This window comes from Cornus florida, unplaced genomic scaffold (assembly GCF_030987335.1).
Source record: "Cornus florida cultivar Cherokee Brave unplaced genomic scaffold, ASM3098733v1 CherokeeBrave_3.0.0_Hap2_Chr05, whole genome shotgun sequence".
In the NCBI taxonomy this organism is placed as follows: Eukaryota; Viridiplantae; Streptophyta; class Magnoliopsida; order Cornales; family Cornaceae; genus Cornus; species Cornus florida.
In genome coordinates, this window is record NW_026775575.1 from 77,749,280 (window position 1) to 77,771,368 (window position 22,089).

Below are 22,089 nucleotides of genomic sequence, written 5' to 3' on the forward strand. Positions count from 1 at the left end.
ATTTTGGAGGACCGTTCAGCTTATTTGGGTGAGAATGATTTGATATAACAAATACTCACACGGGTTTAGTGCGGGGTGGGGGGAGGTCGTCCCACCCCACTCCATTTAGATAGACAAATTATTTAAGTACCTTATATAACAATATTAAAGTAACGAATGAATTTGATTAGAAGAAAGTTGCAACGATAAAGAACTGAAGATGCGAAGAAAAAAAAAAAAAATATATCTATTTTAACCATAAATAAATTATGATTTTAAACGGGCAAAACGAGTACATATGAATGTAAAAATATTAAATTGTTACGAAAATAGAATAAAAAAACCCCTTATTTTTGTAGTTTTAAGTGAGAACGAAGCCAGACGATATTTTTAAACGAATGCAGAGGCGGGCTCCAAACCCGTTCCCAACCGCAGTCATAATCCTTTTGGTTGATTAAGTTCATGGCAGGCATTGCAGATGGCATTTATAACATGTGATTCACCGCAATAAATGGGCTCCTTTCACAATATTCAAAACATTTATATCTACTAGATAATAGCAATTTTGAACAACTACAACACTATTAATTAATGAGAGGTGAAAGTCCAGTTCATGCTCCATTAAATGTGGTGGGATCTTCCTAGTTTTGGAGTTCGGTGGGATCTTCCTAGTTTTGGAGGTCTCCTGTGGTTGGATTCATCATCTACTCTTGAAATATTGTAGATTTTTTTCACAATTAACTCTTCATTTTAAAAATTTAGAGATTTATTAAATGATTTTTATAAATTTTTAAAACATTATCTAAATACAATGATTAAATATAAAAAATTCCCCACTCTCCTTAAACTCTATCGAAAGCATTAATCCATATATATACTATACCCTTTTTAGTAAAACATCATTTTAGCACATTCACATCTAACTAGAAAACAAAATATTTCAATACTTTTTTTGCATCTAACTAGAAAACAAAATTTTCAATACTTCAAAACAAAAACTTCACAAATTCACATCTAACTAGAAAACATAATTTTAACACATTCACATTTATATTTTTGCATCTCTCAATGAAAATTTTATTTTTATTTTCTGCTACAAATTTCATTTTTGATTTTATTAAAAAACCATTCATCTCCATTTATTTGTCATAATTTAATTTATTGTACTAAATCAAATAGAGGAAGCAAGGCGAAGTCGGTACTCCATCTATCTTGTTAAAGCGGAGATAGTATACGATTTAAAAACTCACCTTGAAGTAGGGCGGAGTTAGTATAGTTGATTTCCTAAAGAGCAAACTTTTGCTGTTGGACAGGTCTTTGAACATAAGACAGTGCCATTCTTATCACCGTTTATTTTAATTTAACTACAAACTTTTAATTTTGTATATAAGATTTTGAACCATGATTGATGTAGTTATATTTAATCAAATATCGTGATCAAATTGATTTTAGTTTGATATTTTATATTTGGTCAACCAAATGAAGATGGGTATCTTCATAATATATATAACATTTGCCATAAAAAATGTTCAATTATTACATTTCTTTAATTGTTAATTAATTTGAATCTAAAAAAAATTATTTGTGTATATATTAATACAAGTGGGTTACGTGACTTATATCCCAAATCCAAATACAATGATATGCACATATATATATTTCCAGCCACAGCAAGCATTACGCGTTAGTGACTTGTCCTACAAGGTTACAAGAATCGTTTTCAATCCAAATACAATGATACAACGATATGCGCGCACGCGCGCGCGCGCACACACACATATATATATATAGATGTATACTATACATAGTTTTTGGATGCACATTTATGCACCTGATATAGATTGAAAACGATTCTTGTAATCTTGTAGGACAAGTCACTAACGCGTAACGCTTGCTGTGGCTGGAAATTGATTGGACCCTCACCCATTCCCTTTCAGCGTTTGTCCCTCTCAGTAGACTCATACTAAGCTAGGCGGGCCTTGTGAGATTCTTGATTGCCAAATTAATCTTACGCATTGGTATGAAATTAAAGTTTTAAAATTGAAATTAAGAAAAATTTTAAAAATTTAATTCCACACCATTAAACACAATCTTAAGATGTTTAATTTAAAGTAGGGATGGACAAATAATTTGTGAATCCGCAAATCCGATCGGATCGGATTGCTATACCAACGAATTGGTGGCGGATTCAAAAAAATCGAATCCACAATTCATGGATTGGGCTGTTAAAAATTCGATCCGATCCGATCTATGAGTCTGATTCGTAAAATGTATATATATTTTTTCAAATAATATATTAGTTAATTATAATTTAATGGATTCTAATGAGTATTAGTTAATAATTATTTAAATATATGAATTAATATAAGTAAATTAAAATTTTATAAATTGGGTTATGGTTAAAAGACAAATAAATAATAAATAATATTAATTATAAGAATAAAAATAAAAATAATAATGGATAATGTAGATAAAATCCAATATGCCGATTCAATCCGATCTGATCCATTATTATAGGGATCTAATCCGATCCGCAAAATATGACAGATTAAGATTTGCTTAATTCGTTAGGGACTGATCGAATTAAGATTAATGCCTACTTCGATCCGTGGCCACCCATAATTTGAAGGCCAAAAAAAAGTTCCGTGAGAATGCAATATTAAATGATATTAATTTATGATTAAAAAAATAATAATAATTTTGTTGTACGTATGACCTACGCCAATCAATGTACTGTAAACAATTTTCACATGACATGCGTATGATATTGTCCAAACTTTTTTATATGGATTTCCAAATTCATGATGTGTGCCTTACATTGACTACCTTCTTGTTGTTTGTTTATTTTTGATTGTTGATTACAAGTTAGGTATCACTTTCTGTCTCAAAAAAATATGTTTATTTTTCCATATTAGGTATCAACTTTTAAAAGTCAATTTACAAGGTGCTGTGATTTTCAGGTTACCATAATTCACATTGTGTGTTACGTGAAGTAATGGCTGGCATTGAAAACTTTGTTTTCTAGTTAGATGTGAATGTGTTAAAATGATGTTTTACTTTAAAAGATATAGTATATATATAGATCGGAGTAGTGAACACTCTTGCGAAAAAGTCTGAAGTGTTCCGCTTATTAGTTACACGTTTTTTTTTTTAGGGATTTGAGAGAGAATTAGTTAAGAAAGAATCTTTTGTAATAAGGAAACAAATAATTTTTTTTTTTTTCTCTTCTCTCCACGTTCTCTTTTTTTCTCTCTTGGTTAACACCCTCAACCAATCTGTCTCTTTCTCTCCTTGGTTAATCCATTCTTGAAAGATTTGATATTACAGCATTTTTCATAACTTATTCAATTGTAAGTATTTTGAACTTTAAGAACTAAATGAAAAGGTAAAAAATCCAAACTATTTAATAAAAATCAAATTGGAGGAGTTATAAAACTGTTCTTCAGTTTTGTTTACAGATAAAGTAACAACTCTATTCTAGTTTAACCGTACGATATGGTGAGCCATATTAGGTGCTCGCTTTTGAGTTTGAACTACTGTTTGTTGGAAGCTCTAAAATCATGAAGTACTTAGAGTATGCATTATAAATACACATAATAGTCTCAAGTTCATTATAGTGATGAGACCGACAGAGAAAAAAAGGGCCAAAATCAAGCCTTCAAGCTTTACAATATCAAATCTTTCAATAATGGAATAAATGATGTAATATGGCAAGAAATAACCAAAAATGGTTGAGGGTTAACCAAGAGACAAATTGATTAAGGGTATTAACTAAGAGAGAGAAAGAGAGAACGTGGAGAAAAGAGAGAGAAAAAAAAGGATTATTTGTTTCCTTATTACAAATGATTCTTTCTTAATTAATTCTCTCTCCCAAATTCCTAAAAAAAGAACCGTGTGGCTAATAAGTGAGAGCTCTTTAGACTTTTTGCAAGAGTGCTCTCGCAATAGCATTACTCGATAGATTAATGCTTTCAAAATACTATAAAGATTAATGCTTTCAAAAAAGTTTCTTTGCGAATAGAGTCGTGAATTTTTTATATTTAGGCTTTGTTTGTTTCAACATAAAAAAAAAAATTTCAGAAAATATTTTTATTTTTTAGGTAAATTTTTTTTTTATTTTTTGCACTTTTCAATATTTGGTAAAGGTATAAAATAATTTACAAAAAATTAATAGATAAATTATTTTTGTAAAAATTTTCCTCCGTAAATATTTTACGACAATCAAATACTAAAAAATAAAAAAATATTTTTTAAAAAATATTTTACATCTAAATAAATAGAACCATTTGTATTGAAATAATGTTTCAAAATTTTATAAAAATCATTTAATAAATCTCTAAATTCTTAAAGTGAAGAGTTAATTGTGAAGAAAGTCTGTAATATTTTAAGAGGAGATCATTCTCCAACTACCACATCTAATGAAGGAAAACTCTAAAGTTAAGAAGATCCCACCATCACATGATTGAAACTCTCCAAAGTAGAATACTAGATTTTCACCCAATTCTGGCTCTCATGAGAGCATTAACTTACTAGTGTTGTCGTTGTTCAAAATAGATATAAATGTATTGATTGTGATAGGAGCCCATTTATTGCGGTGAAGGTTTGCAATCACATGCTATGCCTGCCATGAGGTGAACCAAAAGGAACACACAAATTGATAGGTTTTTTTGTCGCAATTCCATCTAGTAGAGTCCTCTTTATGGGGTTCATTTTGAACACGTTCGTTTTTTTCAGGGTATGTTGGGTACGTATTTTATTTTTGTTGTAGATTGTTTTTTTTAGGGTTGTTTGGTACCTAATTTTGATTTCAGCATTTATTTTAATCGAAAATAAAATAAATATTTTATTATAGATTATTTTGAATAGTAATTAAAAACATATTTGGTAACGTTCTTGTATGATTTTTTGTAACAAAAATATGAAAACTTTATTTGATAAATCCTAAAAATATAATGATGATTTTTGGTAACAAAAACCTGAAAACTTTATTTGGTAAGTACTAAAAATATAATGATTAGTTTAAAAATGTTATTTAAGAGTTTTTTTTTTTTAATTATAATTTATTGCTACCAAAAACATACAGAAATACTAAATTGGTGTCTTAAATTTTTGTTACTATTCACGAAATTTCGTCACTATGCAAAACAAAAATAGTTTTACCAAACCGCATTTTTTTCATTGTTCATTGTTACACTACCTGACATTTGACAAAAACAAACAAAATACGTACCAAACATGCCCTTAACCTGTTAAAATAAATCCTGTGTATACACTTGACCAACTCAAACACGATAGGTTTATATTCTATTTGTTTCGCAAAATTGGAAAGGAAAGCTGGTTTTGCACATTTGTTGAATCTATTTAAATACTTCTATTAGAAATTCACTTGTAAATATTGAATCGAGATAGGAGACTTTTGTATATTAATAACAATAACGAAAAGTTTAGGCTTTTTGAGGACACTCAATCCTTTATTGAACAGGTTATTTAAATTTCATAACCTATTATTATCATTGAAAGAAAACCATTTAAAATTTGAAAAACTATTTGAAGTTCAGAATTTTTGAGTTTCAGCCTAGCAAGTACGAACACTTCACCGTATTGTGACCTATCAGACATTCAGACAGGTGTTAAACACGAAAAATGTTGAAACATGTGTGAAGTGCCACTTGTATCTGAAATCTAAATATGTAGTCATGTCCACATACAACCTAAAACTAAGAAACCCAATGAGGCTTTAAATGATGCTTTGAATCAAATATTTACTAACATATAGTAGTAGTAATTTTAGTAATTCTTGAAACAAAGCCTGGAATAAACCCACAAAATGATTAAAGTCTCAATCCAAGTATGGAAGCTACGTTTCACTAGAAATGATTGTTTGCAGTAAATTGATTAAATTATTCATTGCTTTTAACCCCACAAGATCAGTGACTATGTTCCCCTTTAACCTTACACACACTTAAATCCATTCATTAAATATTTCTCAAACAAAATTGAATCTGGTTTTAATCCCAATGAAGTAACACAAAAGAAGTTTTCATAGAAGACTGGACTGGACCCATTGAATGATCAACCTCATTCAAGTATGCATGCATGCTAACTAGCTAGCTTGTAGCTACCTATATATACATACATACATACATATATATGTGTGTGTGTGTGTTTCAGTAGACATGCTTGTTTCAAGTAATTTTGAATGCTTTAACCCTACAAGATCAGTAAAAACATGTCCCCCTTTATGTCTACACACTAGCATTCATTTCTTAGCAAATGGGGTCTGGTTTTAAACCCAAGGAAGTAACATAAAAAGAAAATGTATCCTCTCACAAACACCTTTTCATTCTCTCCTCAAAAGACTGGTCTGCTTTGTAAGCTTACTTCTCAAGAAAATGAAAAGACTGGTCAGAGATAAAAGGGCATGCAAAGTGTCACTGCACTTGGAAAAGAAACTATATATATATATATATATATATATATAATCAATTTTACTTTTTATATTACCACTTTCTTGAATCAAAACCATATATATATATATATATATATGGTTTTTTTTTTTTCGGAAGGTTATATATATATGGTTTTGATTCAAGAAAGTGGTAATATAAAAAGTAAAATTGATCATTTCCGGTAAATATACTTTTTACTCATCTTGATTTTTTCTAATACAAGTTATATTAACCCAAAGAAAAATCTTAGTTGAGGGTACCAAGTAATTGTTGGTCGGACAAGTCAGAACCAAGTTCTCCATTTGTATCGCCAGGTTGAATTTAGATATGTAATTAAAATTTTGAATCTCAATTTCAAAGTGATACTCCTACACGCAACATAAATTAGTTGCAATACATGCTAAAGACATTGTATTCCACCACATAGTCAACTATCTCTGCCACAGGTATAAATGAACTATTTTTTCAATGTCTCCAAAGGTTCGACTAGTAATTTACTTGTCAATGATGCACGATCAGTTCTGTGATGGCGTAGAAGGTTATACTATGTAACTATGCAAGTAGTAAGTTTATTTATTTATTTATAATATATATATATATATTTTTTTTGGGCAACAAAAATACACCTAACTCATATTTACCCACTTTGATCATTTGGAGATTCAAATCATTATAAAAGGAAATACTCCTACACACACTTTACTCAAGGTACACACCCACCGTATCTAATATATATGGGGCATGAATCCTCAACTATATGGGACTTGTATTATAAACCTCTGGTATGTGAAGATGAGGACCAAGACGTACGGATATGAAAACGGTATGATACAGACATAACATGAATACGTTAAAAATAATAATATAATTTATTATATATATATATATATATATATATATATATATAATATTTAGAACTAAAGGCTTGTTGGTTATATTGAGTATTAGTTTACATCAAACACTTTTTCTCACCATATATTTTTCTTTTCCACGCAAGCAGTTGAACTCGAATGGGCCAAATCCAACAATGGTCCACTTGAGTGCAAGGTGAAACTACAAGACCCAAAATTTTACTTGTACACCTGACCATGTGGAATGAGAGAGTACTTTCTCGGAAGGGCCTGAAAGTTTATCAGACCCAAGCCCACCACTGAGCTGACCTGGAATGCATTGACCCCAAAACTAAGGATTGGGTTTGGGGCCTTACCCAAATAGACTAAACTTGTTAAAGAATAGTGTTTCTATCTTATGGGCCTTAAGGCCTGCTAATTGACCCAAGATGGAAAGTAAGGATGTTGATGGCGACCATTTTAAGCTACAAAAACTGGGCCAGTCTTGCTAAAGACTTCATCTAGTATAGTTTTATATATATATATATATATATATATATATATAATAATTAAAATTAAAAAAACGCAATTTAAGAGAATTATATATTTTTGAAGAGCAATATTTCATGGTAGGATTATTCTGAATGGTACCATTATCGATAATTAAATAATCTGCATCCACTGATCCTCAGGCATGATGGTAAGAATGCAACAAATCTGCATTACTTAGTCTTCTTTGCAACTTTAATATCAGACTTCGTCCTCAACCTCACATTTTCAAATTCGCGAAACCATTATTAATAAATTTTCATATGCATTATTCATGGGTAACGAATCGGCGCTTTAGATTTGGTGCTTCCAAAAGCTAAAGCGGCATTGGTAGAATAGATTTCGTAATTAATCAAAGCTAGAGATAATATTAGTGTAGATTTTATACTGATTTCCTTCTAATCTGAATGCAATAACTAATAAATTCAAAAACTTGATCAGATAATGTCTTTTTGAGGAGTTAGATCCTCAACTTCTGAATCTTCCATATCAATTGTCAAACCCAGCTCACAATCCACTCTTTCTCTCTCTGCGCACCTCGAAAAAGAAAAAAAAACAGGACAAAGAAGATCAACCACAATCAATCACACAGGAAAAAGGACAATGACACCTCATATTCATGTGTCCCATAACAAACAACAAAACCATCAATCTTGTCCCTTAGCACTTGGCGGAACATGGTATGTTGGTACCACCACAATGGGAGTGGATCAACTGCATTGAGGCGCAACCGTTATGCTGCAATTGACGGTTCACATTATTCACATGATATCAACACTCGTATGTTTGATCACGTATACATAAAAATAATTCTGAGTATTCAATGCAGTACAACACTTGTGCTGCACTGCAAAGAATTCCAAACTAAAAAAGATATTAAGTACGTTCACTGAACTAATTTGAACCATACATATTATACACGTACAACTTAAATGAGTAGGTGCACTGTGCATCTAGCGCACTCAATATTTATTTCCCATACTCGATCACAACATTACCCAATCAACCATCTCTTGGCTCTCTCTCTCTCTCTCTCTCTAGGAATATAACTTTATAATAGTCCCTAGTAAAGGGGCATTGATTCCATTATCATTTGGCAATGGCTTTTGTATGGTCACTACTCTTGGGATTGACCATAGCTTTTATGGTCTGCCCATCTTCATCACTACCATTATCAACATCTAATAACCTAAACTTACCTATCTCTGCTATCTCATCAGCACCTGCATTGCTCCCATATCCTCCAGAGTCCTCTCCTGAAGCTCCTACTCTCTCTCCAGACATTGCTCCATTGTTACCTTCACCTGCAGGTAGTCCAACCGAGTCATCACTGCCCACCATTCCCGCCAGCCCAAGCCCTCCAAATCCAGATGCAATGGTCGGTGCTCGGCCGGACACCGCCTTCGCGCCATCTGGGTCCTTGCCAGTTTCCACCTCCTCTTCAGTAGCTCTCAAGTTGTCTGGGTATCTGAATATAATTGTAATTCTTCGTTTGGTAGCATTTTGGTTGATGCAGCTTTATGGTTTGTGATGATTTATTTGTATGGGATTGATAATGTCCAATTAATTCTTATTGTTTTCAACTTTCTGATTTTCTTTATCCCAAGTACATAATTGTGAATGTGTTGTGTTTGATTTAGATTCTTGTGGTTCATATTTTCTCTTTCTGATTGCAGATTTTCATTTATCTCGAAGTATATAATTGTGAACGTGTTATGTTAAATTAATATTAATTATTATGTTTCATATTTTCTCTTTCTGATTGCAGATTTTCATTTATCTCAAGTATATAATTGTGAATGAGTTGTGTCAAATCAGCATTATTATGGTGCATGTTGTAGCTAGCATCCACAATTATTGATGGACCTTCCCTCTATGCATAGGATTCCCAAATACTTATTAATCTATTGATTAATGATCCTACATTTTAAAATTGAATACATTCAACAAATAAAGATATTTTTTCAATTTAGAGACTGAAATATCTCAAATACTCTTAAGGCAAAATAAAATTTGAAAACATTAATTTAAACTTTTACGGATATATTAAGAATACTTTGGATTTTTTATAAAATATTTTGGTCAAAATTGTAGATAAATTTATATTAATAGGTAATTTGCACATATTTTTAAATGATAGATGTACCAAATAAAATAGATGATTTTTACGCAATTTTTATATAAGAGGGCGGTGTTTTACACTTTACCCATAAAAAAAAAAAGGCACAACGGTGACATAAACTTATCGAATCTCTACTTTTCCATCTAGATTTTTCATTTTATTTTCTAATCAAGAATCATGGTTGTTGAGGCTGGAATTCGCGCAGTCCGATACGATACCATTTTCCTGCAAGAAAGAGAGGAGAAGATCGATGAACCTTGACGGCACCGATATAGTGCCTGCCAAGAGCTCTCCGACGATCAAATTAGTCACGAAGGTCTAAAAAGAAGGCAGCGATTAATAATAGTTTTTTTAGGTCGTACCTTCTTTAATGGCTTGATGCCTTATTTATGACTGTCGATTGGAATCAAAATCGTTCCGCTGATGTCGATGGTTGACCTTATCTTCCGCTTGTGCGAAATCATAGGAGATTTATTACCAAATTTGTCGGGATATGATTTAATCCTTTTGACCTCCTCCAGTTATAGTAGGATTATTCTTACCTGTTAAATCACGTCAGATTTGATTTCATTATCCTTGATAATAAAATCTAATCAATCTTATCGAGGGTAGGGTAGGTTTATATTTTTCCCTATCAGTTGTCCCCCATTCTCAAGCTTACACGTCTAGCTTTGGGCGCGGGTACTATTCACTTAAATAGTAACTCATGGAATTTTTTTTTTAATACTCCTGTGAACAGTACCTGCGGGTACTATTCCCGCGGGCACTATTCATGTGAATAGTAACTCATGATTTTTTTTTTTTTTTTTTTTTTTTTTTTTTTTTTTTGGCACCCAAGGGAACAGTACTCTTCCTTTGATAAGAGAATAAATTATATGAGTTTCACTCCTTAATAAGGGAATTGAACTTTACGAGTTTTACTCAGCCCATCCTTTTAGTAAGGGAATTGAACTTTACGAGTTTTACTCAGCCCATCCTTTTAGTAAGGGAATTGAACTTTACGAGTTTTACTCAACTCACCTCTTTAATAAATGATTTTTATTTACTATCCCTTATTGTAAGGAGATATTAATTACGGGATTCATCCAACCCAGGTCCTTGTAGTACAGGACATTCATTTATTATCCCTTATATTACGGGGATATGGATTACGAGATTCATTCAACCTGGGTCCTGATAATACATGATACTTATCCCCTATAGTCCGGGGATATGGATGACGGGATTCATTCAGCCCGAGTCCTTGTAATAAAAGACACTCATTTACTATTCCTTTATAGTACGGGGATACGGATTACGGGATTCACTCAGCCCGGGTCCTTGTAATACAGGACACTCATTTACTATCCCTTATAGTACGGGGATACGGATTACGGGATTCACTCAGCCTGGGTCCTTGTAATACAGGACACTCATTTACTATCCCCTTATAGTACGGGGATACTGCACGTATAAACTAAAAGGAATTTTATTAAAGACCATCATTATTAAAAACAAAATAACACGTGATGGAGTTATCCTCCATTTAAAATGATTAATTAAGATGCCCCTAGTCTTTATTGTGAATGACTTGATAAGGCTAATTCCAGCCGCGAGACAATTTCTAGTCGGTATACTCATCTGAGTCATTCTCATGATATATGCTGTCACTCTGGCTGAAGAACGATTTCTTATATTTGGTATTATTTTCATCCCTGGCTAAAAGGGCTGGCCTCTTCTTGTCCTCTCCTTCCTTCCGTGCACTCATGGTGTCTTCAGCGTTGATGTGTTTTTGCGCTCTGACCAGTAACTCTATCATGCTGGTGGGAGGTTCTTTTGATAAGGAGAACAAGAATCTGGAGGTTTGGAGTCCTCCTATGAAAGCGGTCAAAGCTACCTTGTCGTCCGCCTCTTCTACCTGCAACATCTATGCGTTGAATCGGGTAATGTATTCCCGAATCGACTCTTCCTTTTGTTGTTCCACGGTAAACAGGTAGGTAGCCTACCTCCTATACCTCTGACCTGCAATGAAGTGGCTCACAAACTGCTTACTCAATTCTTCGAAGGTGTTGATGGTTCCTGACTTCAACTTGTTGAACCAAACTCTCGCTGATCCCTTAAGTGTAGTGGGAAAAGCTCTGCACATGATTTCATCTGGCACAGCGTGTAAATGCATAAGAGCTTGAAAAGTTTCCAAGTGATCGAGGGGATCTTTGGTCCCATCGAAACTTTCGAACGAGGGCATCCTGAACTTGCTAGGTAGTGGACATTTCATAATGGCGAGGCTGAAAGGCAAGTTGGTCCTTTGTACCAGGTCATCTACGATGGCAGGACCTTTCCCTTTCATAGCCTGCATTACATCTTCCATTTTCCCCTTGAGATCCTTGATCTGCAAGTCGAGATGGGTAACTTTCTTTGTCTTTTCCTTAAGACAGAAGGCTATGCTTTCAGGAGGTCGGGAATTCCGTAGGAGAGATGGGTGAACCACCTCTCTATGTCGGGTTCCCACCTAGTTTTGTTCCACTTCAGTCTCATTTTGGGGGGAATGATTATCCCTCTCTTCAAGATTCCCATTACTTCCATTTGGACTTAAGAGATCTTGTTCTGGAAAGTTTTGTTGAACCGGTGGAACAAGGTGTTGCAAGAGCGTTGCATTTTGCTGGATCAACTGGTTCATACCCTAACTTAGAGTTTGAACCTATAGTTCCAACGCTGCAAGCCGTGCCTGGTTGTTTGGGACGTTCAGGTTTTCACCCGACTCTACCCTTTAACCAGATCCCTGCGACGGTGTTCCTTCGGTAACCATACCGGACTGCAAACGTATATACCCAACGAGTAATTAATTGATTCAAGGGAATCGTCGTTCCCACAAACGGAGCCAACTGTTGAGGCTGAAATTCGCGTAGTCCGATACGATACCGTTTTCTTGCAAGGAAGAGAGGAGAAGATCGATAAACCTTGACGGTACCGGTGTAGTGCCTGCCAAGAGCTCTCCGACGATTAAATTAGTCACGGAGGTCTAAAAAGAAGGCAGGGATTAATAGTAATTTTTTTACGTCGTACCTTCTTTAATGACTTGATACCCTATTTATGGCTGTCGATTGGAATCAAAATCGTTCCGCTGATATCGATGATTGACCTTATCTTCCGCTTGTGCGAAATTATAGGAGATTTATTACCAGATTTGTCGGGATATGATTTAATCCTTTTGACCTCCTCCGGTTATAGTAAGATAATTCTTACCTGTTGAATCACGTTAGATTTAATTTCATTATCTTTGATAATAAAATTCAATTAATCTTATCGAGGGTAGGGAAGGTTTATTTTTTTCCCTATCAATGGTGGCATAAACTTATCCCTTCTATTGCACTTGAAACTGGAAAGGTGACCACCACTGTGTTTGGCACTAAAAATAAAATAAAATAAAGCATGGTGTGGGGGGTGTACCAGTGGTCCAGTGCTTAGCACATATGCAGAATCCATACTTGGCCAATACCGGCCCAAGATTCAGAAAAGGATGCTCCTTCCCTTCACGTTGTTTTGGACAGTAAAATAGTTGATCAGTTCACTTAGATTCTTAAAGTTCATTGGCGAGGTTAATTTGGATAGTAAAATAGTGAACAACTTTAAACCTTTATGTAAAGCGAAAAATAATGACGATATACTGAAAAATACAACTACTATTTATAAAGGTAAAGAAATACCGAAAACAATTCGATTTAGTGCATTCTAAATTTTAAGGTAATTCAAGTCTGTTTCCACTTCTAACTAAAAACACTAAACTATTTGATAGCCTTTGAATAATATTAACAAAGGCTATTTTGAGATCCTAAACAATAAAATTTAACGAAAAAATTTACATGTCACCGAACAATTATAGGTAGTTCGTGAGTTTGGATCAAAAACGAGTTTGTATCCATATTTCTCTTTCTCCTTATTTCAAATAAAGAAAAGAAATTCAATCCCTCTATATGTATAGGATTCCCAAATACTTATTAATCTATTGATTAATGATCCTACATTTTAAAATTGAATACATTCAACAAATAAAGACATTTTTTTAATTTAGAGACTGAAATATCTCAAATACCCTTAAGACAAAATAAAATTTAAAAACATTAATTTCAGCTTTTAAGGATATATTAAGAATATTTTGGATTTTTTATAAAATATTTTGGTCAAAATTGTAGATAAATTTATATTAATATGTAATTTGCATATATTTTTAAATGATACTTGTACCAAATACAATAGATGGTTTTTACAGATTTAGTATATAGGAGGGCGGTGTTTTGGTCTTTACCCATTAAAAAAAGTGCAATTCAGTTATCGAATTTCTGGTTTTTCATTTTATTTTCTAATCAAGAATCAAGATTCAAGATTCATGGTGACATAAACTTATCCCATCTATTGCACTTGAAACTGGAAAGGTGGCCACCACCATGTTTGGCACTAAAAATAAAATAAAATGAAGCATGGTGTGGGGGTGTACCAGTGGTCCAGTACTTAGCACATATGCAGAAGTCATACTTATCCCGAGTGCCAATACCGGCTTAAGGATAGTCCCTCCCTTCAGGTTGTTAAGTCTTAAAGTTCATTGGCGAGATTAATTTGAATACTAAAATAGTGAGCAAATTGAAAAAGTTATGTAAAGCGAAAATAATGATGATATACTGAAAAATACAAATATTATTTATAAAGGTAAAGAAATACTGAAAACAACTCGATTATTTGATAGTCTTCGAATAATATTAATAAAAGGCCATTTTGAGATCCTAAACAATAAAATTTAGCAAAAAAAATTTAAAAAAATTTACATGTCACGAATAATTATAGACAGTTTGTGAGTTTTAATTGTTAAACCGTTTTTTTGTATCCATATTTTCCAATCATAATATATTGTATTTGCAATTGGGAAATTATTTTAGTTGCCAAAATAGCAGTCCCATCAAATACACGTAACAATAGTTATAAAATTAATGACTCCGTTGTTCGTCGTTGACCATATACATTTATTATAAGAGTCGGTTTGAAATACAAAATCTAATATATAAATAGGTGGGAACTTGGAACAAATTTTCTATGGCGTGGATTATTTTTCTTTCTAAATACAAACATGTTAAAAAAAATAAAAAATAAATAAAAAACAGTGGACTTTAATTTTTGGGCGGTTGGTTCAATACGTTAGCATTTCTCACAAAAATACTATATGTCAATGTCAATACTATGTACTGTATAAAATAAATAAACAAATAAATAAAATGTCAATACTATTATTCAATGCTTAGTTTGCACTTTATTAACTATAAGAGCAAGCAAAAGTTCACTTCCTCTGTAAAGTAGTAATAGAAATATATATAAGTGTGTGTGTGTCGAAGATAGAATAATAGAGGCCATGAAATTACCACAATCACTTGACTTTATTTATTATATATTACTTTTTTCAAATCAGTAATTCATTTTGATTTTATATTTCTTCACACAACGAATACTTCTATTCTTTTAACTCGACCATTTCAGAACTTTTACCATCACCTTTTCTGATCAGTGATTGATTCAAAATGTTCAACTGTTAAAAATTATGCTTTGTTAATATTATAGCTAAAACATGCCAATCATCATGACCAAATAATAATTTATCACTACAGTGTATATATGTGTGTGTGTATATATATATATATATATATATATATGTTACATACGAGTATATCTTAATTAATTTATACGATTCTTGGTGTGTCCAGATAAATGTATCTGGCAAGCTGCAAGTAGCCAACAACAGGACACCTACCCTTGCCAGAATAAGAATCACTTTATAATTAATTGTGACATCAGTCTATATATAAATATATTCCTCTTGATTAGTTTTGAAATTATAATGATAAGATTAAAAATTGTGAATCTTGAATTCTTTATAAGATGTGTTCAAATTCCAGTGTTTTACATGGTGGAGCTACCACTAAGGCTCAAAATGAAAAGGATCTAGAGCGGATTCATGTCAATTTAGATTGATATTTGGATTAGAACAAAATCAGACCATATAGACATGACTCATATCTGAATAAAACTCCAGCGTTTGAGAATCAGTCAAATTCATATTTGACTTAAATTCTCAATGAATCTTTCAACAAAGATCTACATATAACTCTTTTTAAAAGTCAGACTCAAAATTAAAATTCAAACTTACTAAGATGAACTTCCTAGTATTCATGTCAACTCCATTTCATTACAAATCACATGTCATGAATTCTTATCTCACGTTGGATCTAAATGAGAAGGGTTTTGAACATATAAGATTGGGTGTTAAGACTACCTAATAATTTAAATTTTTAAATTGGATCGTAAAGTATTCAATTTGTACTAAATGGTATTATTGCTTGAATTCGAATTTTTAGGCCAAATCGTAAAGCAGTGACCCGTCGTTACACACATCTAACGTTCTTGAATGCAAATCATGTAAGTCTTTAAAAACATACTTTTCCATAGAATTATAGCAGTACCCTTGTAAACTTTTCAGTAAAATGACACAATAACCTTTGTTTGAAACTAAAATTTCATACCAACAGTTCACTCTCTCAAGTTTCTAAACAAGTACTTCCTTGTCCCAAAAATTTTAAGGTGTTTAGAGGAGCCCAACTTTTTATGATAGTAGGTTTATAATATATATATATATTTTATTGTATTAATAATAGTAAATTTTTAAATTTACCTTTATTAAAAGACAATGTACTATTCCGTAATTACTATACTTATTTAATCCAATCAATATTAAAATGATAGTTAGAAATTATTAATAAAAAAAAAAAAAAAAAAAAACAATACATTCAATTTTTAAATAAAATATATGTTTCGAGACATCCCAAAATAATAAAAAAATATATATATAATTTTTTTTTGGGATGGATGAAGCAATGTTTAATCTCTTATTAAGAGTTTCATAAACTCAAAATCTAAGAGTAACAATAAAAATTTATTTATTTATTTATTATCTAACAGAATAATAGTCAGAATGCTTGTAATAATTTTGGGAGGGTGAGGGTGACTGGTGAGGCCGCGAGGGTGAATTTATTTCAACATAGAGATAGAGCCGTTGGTGGGACCATGCAAGCGAAATAAATTGATTTTTAGTTTGTATGGGCGGCGAAAAATTAAGTTTATAATTTACACACAATTATTAACACACACTATCTCTCGGTCTCTCTCTCTCTCTCCATAAATAGCAACCTCCACTAATTCCATTTCCCATCCTCGCATTATACACACAACACATAGCGCTCTCTCACTCTCTTTCTCATTCTTCAAACACACAGTCTAGTTCTGTAAGTAGGTGTATATACATAAGATAAATAGCATGGCAAAGGAGGTTGAGGCAGCGGAGCGAGGCGAGTTCTCGGCCAAGGACTACCAGGACCCGCCACCGGCTCCGTTGATCGATCCCGAGGAGCTCACCAAATGGTCATTCTACCGTGCTCTCATCGCCGAGTTCATCGCCACCCTTCTCTTTCTCTACATCACCGTCTTGACCGTCATCGGCTACAAGAGCCAGACAGACCCCACCAAGAATACCGACCAGTGTGGAGGCGTTGGAATCCTCGGTATCGCCTGGGCCTTTGGTGGCATGATCTTCGTCCTCGTTTACTGCACCGCCGGTATCTCCGGTGAGTATTGCGTTTTAATATATATATATATATATATATATATATGGAGCTGCTAAATGTTCATTTAGGACCTCAAACAATCAAATTATAATGACACCAAAAATCAAAACTCAATGCACAAACACCAAGTAAACTATTCACAGTTGGGTGAAAAATCATGGTTTATGAACATGTGTGATAAATAAATTATCATTATTAATGCAAGTTAATAAATTATCATTATTAATGCGAGTTACCACTTTTATGGAAATAAAAAATACATATACGTATATGGTTCAAATCTAGAAAACCTTAGAGTGATATCACACTCTTTATGTGCAAAAAAATATTCTTAAAATTTTAATTTTATATAAATAGAAATTTAGTCAACTTAAGATTTAAATTTATGAAATGAAATTATTGGAGGATGTCTCTCACGTGCAAAAAATACCTGGTGCAAATAGGTCCCGTGACAAATTTAAATCTTAAGTTGACTAAGTTGCCATTACTGAACTATTTTATAAAATATATAAAAATAAATAATTTTATAAAATGACCGAAAATAACACAATTGGAGGACGCCGAAAATGGAAAAGTAAAGATAAAAATATAAAATAAAAATAAAAATTTAAAAGAAAAGTAAAGATAAAAATAAAAAATAAAAAACGAAAATAAAGTACAAACTAAAGAAAACAAATCTACTCCAAATTCCGAAAACCAGTGCACATTAATATTGAGAATTTTATTTTTTTATTTTTTTGTTTAACAATGTTGGTACGAAAAATAAAAAATAAAAAAATAATTTGTAGAGAAGAGTAAACTGAAATATCAAAAAATTCAAATCTTTGTTCTAAAATTCTCAAAAAAAAATTAAAAAAAATGTTTAGATATATATATAGAGAGAGAGAAAAAAAAAAAATTCAAATATATATATATATATATATATATATATATATAAGGTAATGTGCACATAATACCCTTATACTATGAGATTAGTAGCATATATAATACTCCCTTGAACATTTTCGGAAGAGTAAGATGGCAAAACGAATATTACAATACTAATTTATATAAGATGGGATATTTTTGCACAATGTGAAAAGATTAGGAGTATTTGTCCCACACTTTTTCAAATAGAGGATAAAAGTGCTATGTGGAGTATACTTTTAATAATATTTTCTCCACTTGTCGCTATAAATATATATATACACGTCAAACTTAAAATTTCATCATATATATTTTGAAATTCCACTAGGGATCTCACCAAGTGGTGAAAAATTAATTATAATATTATATTTGGGAGCATCAAATCGTTTTAAATTTAGAATTAAAATAAATTTTATTTATTTATTTATTTGAGATTCACCGATTCAATACCCCATAATTTAAATCTACCACTTTAATCACAACCCTTAAAAAGCCTAGAAGCGCATTTTTGTCATATGTTATCTGAAAATTAATTTTTATATAATTTTAAATAGTTAGCTAAATTTAATTATTATTTTACTGTAATTTGAGGTCTTAAATACCCACTGGAAAGTCGCTACTGTGGATTAAGTCCGCGCATTTTAGTGTAAGGCTAATGATGTTTTTAACGTGCCCACAGGAGGACACATTAACCCGGCAGTGACGTTTGGGTTGTTCTTGGCACGGAAAGTGTCGCTGATCCGAGCAGTTATGTATATGGTAGCACAGTGCTTGGGTGCAATCTGCGGCGTGGGGTTGGTGAAAGCGTTCCAAAAGACATACTATGTGACGTACGGTGGTGGGGCCAACGAGCTGGCTGCTGGATACAGCAAGGGCGTTGGATTGGCTGCTGAGATCATCGGCACCTTTGTTTTGGTCTACACTGTTTTCTCAGCCACTGATCCCAAGAGGAACGCAAGAGACTGCCATGTTCCCGTAAGCACCTTATCAAAACCTTCCTCCGCCTTGGAGTACATTTATTTATTTATTATTATTATTATTATTTTTTATCATTTCACCTGGAAAAGACATACAAGACAAGACAAAAAAAAAAAAAAAAAATCAAAGCAACACAAAATAACTAACACGCCACATCCTATACATATATATATATACTATTATATGCATTCTCACTATTAAAAGTCCTCCTATATATATCTATACAAACATAAAGAGAGATTCTCTTCTACTTCTTTTTTTTTTTTTGTTTTTTTTTATAACTAATATTATTATTATTTTTTTCTCTTCTGTATATCCAAACAAAGCATTAGAACCAGTTGATTAATTAACCTTGTTGATTCATGAATTAAGGTATTGGCTCCCCTGCCCATCGGATTTGCTGTGTTCATGGTTCACCTAGCCACCATCCCAATCACAGGCACTGGTATCAATCCTGCTAGAAGTTTTGGAGCTGCTGTGATCTACAACAAAAGCAAGGCTTGGGATGATCATGTATGTATATGCTCTCTCCCTATCTTCATTAATAAACAATAATTCAAAAGAACATAAGACGTAGTCCAACAAACGAAACTAATTTAACTATTTAACTTGAATGAGGGTTGACGTCATAATGACATTATTGACAAGATTGATGTCATTACCACATCAACTTCCACTTATAAGAAAACAAAAAAATAAATAAATAAACGGCTACTTATTATGAGTTGTCTAATTTATATTTGTTTATAATTTATATACGTCTCAGTGGATATTCTGGGTTGGACCTTTCATTGGAGCTGCCATTGCTGCATTCTACCACCAATTCATTCTAAGAGCAGCTGCCATTAAGGCTCTGGGATCCTTCAGGAGCAATGCCTAAGTAATTATACATATGTATGTATACATGTATGTATCTGTTGATGGTTCTAAAGAGATGGAAATGAAGTTTCCAAAAGGAATAACAATGGAGTGAATGTTGTCTACAAAAGTACCCTTGGGGAAGGGTTTTGTTCTAGAACAAATTGGAGGGCCATGGAATTGTAGATAAAATTTACTTTGTGAAATGGGTGTCTTTTGTATCAACAATCTCTCATGTTGTTTCTTCTTTAAATCTTGCTTTGGGATGTACTTGTGTGGTGTTTTAACTTATTTCCTCTCTTCTTTTTTCATCACTTTCATTTCCCTTCTCTTTCATGATGCTTGTTCATGATAAATTAAGTAAATGGGTTATGATCATTGGTGTTGAATTTTCAATCATAAATTAATTTGTACTATCCTAGTCCTAAAACAATTGTCCCTTTTGAAAATTTCAACTTCTTTAAACGAGTCCTAACCTGAAATTCCAAAACTAACCTTCATAATTTAAAATTTTATATTATTAATTTAGAAAGAAAAAAAAATTGGAACATCTAAAGATAATTATAGAATGTTTACATTGACTTTATGAAACAACCTCCATTTTGGAATAAAATGTACATAGTTAATAAACTATAAAGTAAGGATTGGGGGTTATATCAGTATTTGTGTCTTATAATTTACTCTATTTGTGTTTATAGGTTATAATTGTATTGTGTCAACTTAAGGGTATTCTACTAAATAGCTCAACCCTAACATGACCAGTTTAATTTTAGTGTCAGAGACCCTCAACACTAACCCGACTTGTTTATTAAACGGAGTACACGTGTAACCAGTTTAATGACCTATTTACTAAAATAAAATATTATATTATTTAAATTATTAATAATAGTCAATAAAACAATAAATATTAGAAAAGTATTAGTTTTAATTCAACCAAATTACTAAATGGTATACCATTCAAAAAAAAAAAAAAAATACTAAATATTCTCTAATCTACTATAGAGTAAATTATAAGACATGAATTTAGATAGTTATTTTGAAACTTAAAATAGAAATTTATTTATGACATGTATAGTTAAACGGGTATAAATTGGTTACACGAGTTGAATCCATTAACCCAAATATTACACGATTAATTAAACGGATCAATCATGTCGACCTATTTACGACCCGAACTCATTTAAAGTCAACCCAAACCCGATTAACTCGAGTGGTGTTGGTGAATCGTGTCAAACTTTGCCACCCCTAATAAAAGATTCTAACTTATTTGAAAAATTGAAATGGCTTTATGCATTGGGATCGAGATGCCAACATTCCTTGTCACAGTAAATTTTGTCTTAATATTTTGAGTTAAAATTATAAAACCCCTACTACTTTCAAATTTTGATCATAAAATTCCAACCTGTTTCAAAAAATCTCTACACTTTTAAAAAGTGATCGCAGTGGCCCAATATTCGTATTTGACCTAGTAATTGGGTTATGAAATGATAAATTTCACCTTATTATTTAATGTTAAATTAAAAACTAAAAATTATTTTTTTAAATTACAAAAATTGTGTTTGAGAGGGAGAGAGACAGGTGAGTTTTAGAGAGAAAGGGTGAAAAAAAAAGATTAAAGGGTATTTTTATAAATTTAAAAAATATTTTTTAATTTTTAATTTAACATTAAATAGTAAGGTTAAATTTGTCATTTCATACCCCGGTTAACGACATGCAAATGTTGGGGCAATGTGATCACTTTTTAAAGGTGTATGAATTTTCTTTAATAACTTGGGATTTTA

General features: G+C 32.0%; 2 protein-coding genes across 2 annotated transcripts; both read left to right on the forward strand.

Annotated features, from left to right (window-relative positions):
• The first annotated feature begins 8,780 nt into the window (after window positions 1-8,780).
• Window positions 8,781-9,407, forward strand: LOC132306968 (classical arabinogalactan protein 26-like). Its single transcript, XM_059804591.1, has one exon. The coding sequence runs from the start codon at window positions 8,907-8,909 to the stop codon at window positions 9,336-9,338; it is 432 nt and encodes a 143-aa protein (XP_059660574.1). The 5' UTR covers window positions 8,781-8,906; the 3' UTR covers window positions 9,339-9,407.
• A 7,762-nt stretch (window positions 9,408-17,169) lies between these two features.
• LOC132306969 (probable aquaporin PIP2-2) lies at window positions 17,170-20,622 on the forward strand. Its single transcript, XM_059804592.1, has 4 exons — window positions 17,170-17,566; window positions 19,152-19,447; window positions 19,823-19,963; window positions 20,217-20,622. The coding sequence occupies exons 1-4, from the start codon at window positions 17,260-17,262 to the stop codon at window positions 20,328-20,330; spliced, it is 858 nt and encodes a 285-aa protein (XP_059660575.1). The 5' UTR covers window positions 17,170-17,259; the 3' UTR covers window positions 20,331-20,622.
• Window positions 20,623-22,089: the final 1,467 nt, after the last annotated feature.

Coding starts and splice junctions, on each gene's coding strand:
- LOC132306968 (XM_059804591.1), top strand. CDS start 8,907: ATGGCTTTTGTATGGTCACTACTCTTGGGATTGACCATAGCTTTTATG.
- LOC132306969 (XM_059804592.1), top strand. CDS start 17,260: ATGGCAAAGGAGGTTGAGGCAGCGGAGCGAGGCGAGTTCTCGGCCAAG. Junction 17,567..19,151: donor CTGCACCGCCGGTATCTCCG/GTGAGTATTGCG, acceptor ACGTGCCCACAG/GAGGACACATTAACCCGGCA. Junction 19,448..19,822: donor CAAGAGACTGCCATGTTCCC/GTAAGCACCTTA, acceptor TCATGAATTAAG/GTATTGGCTCCCCTGCCCAT.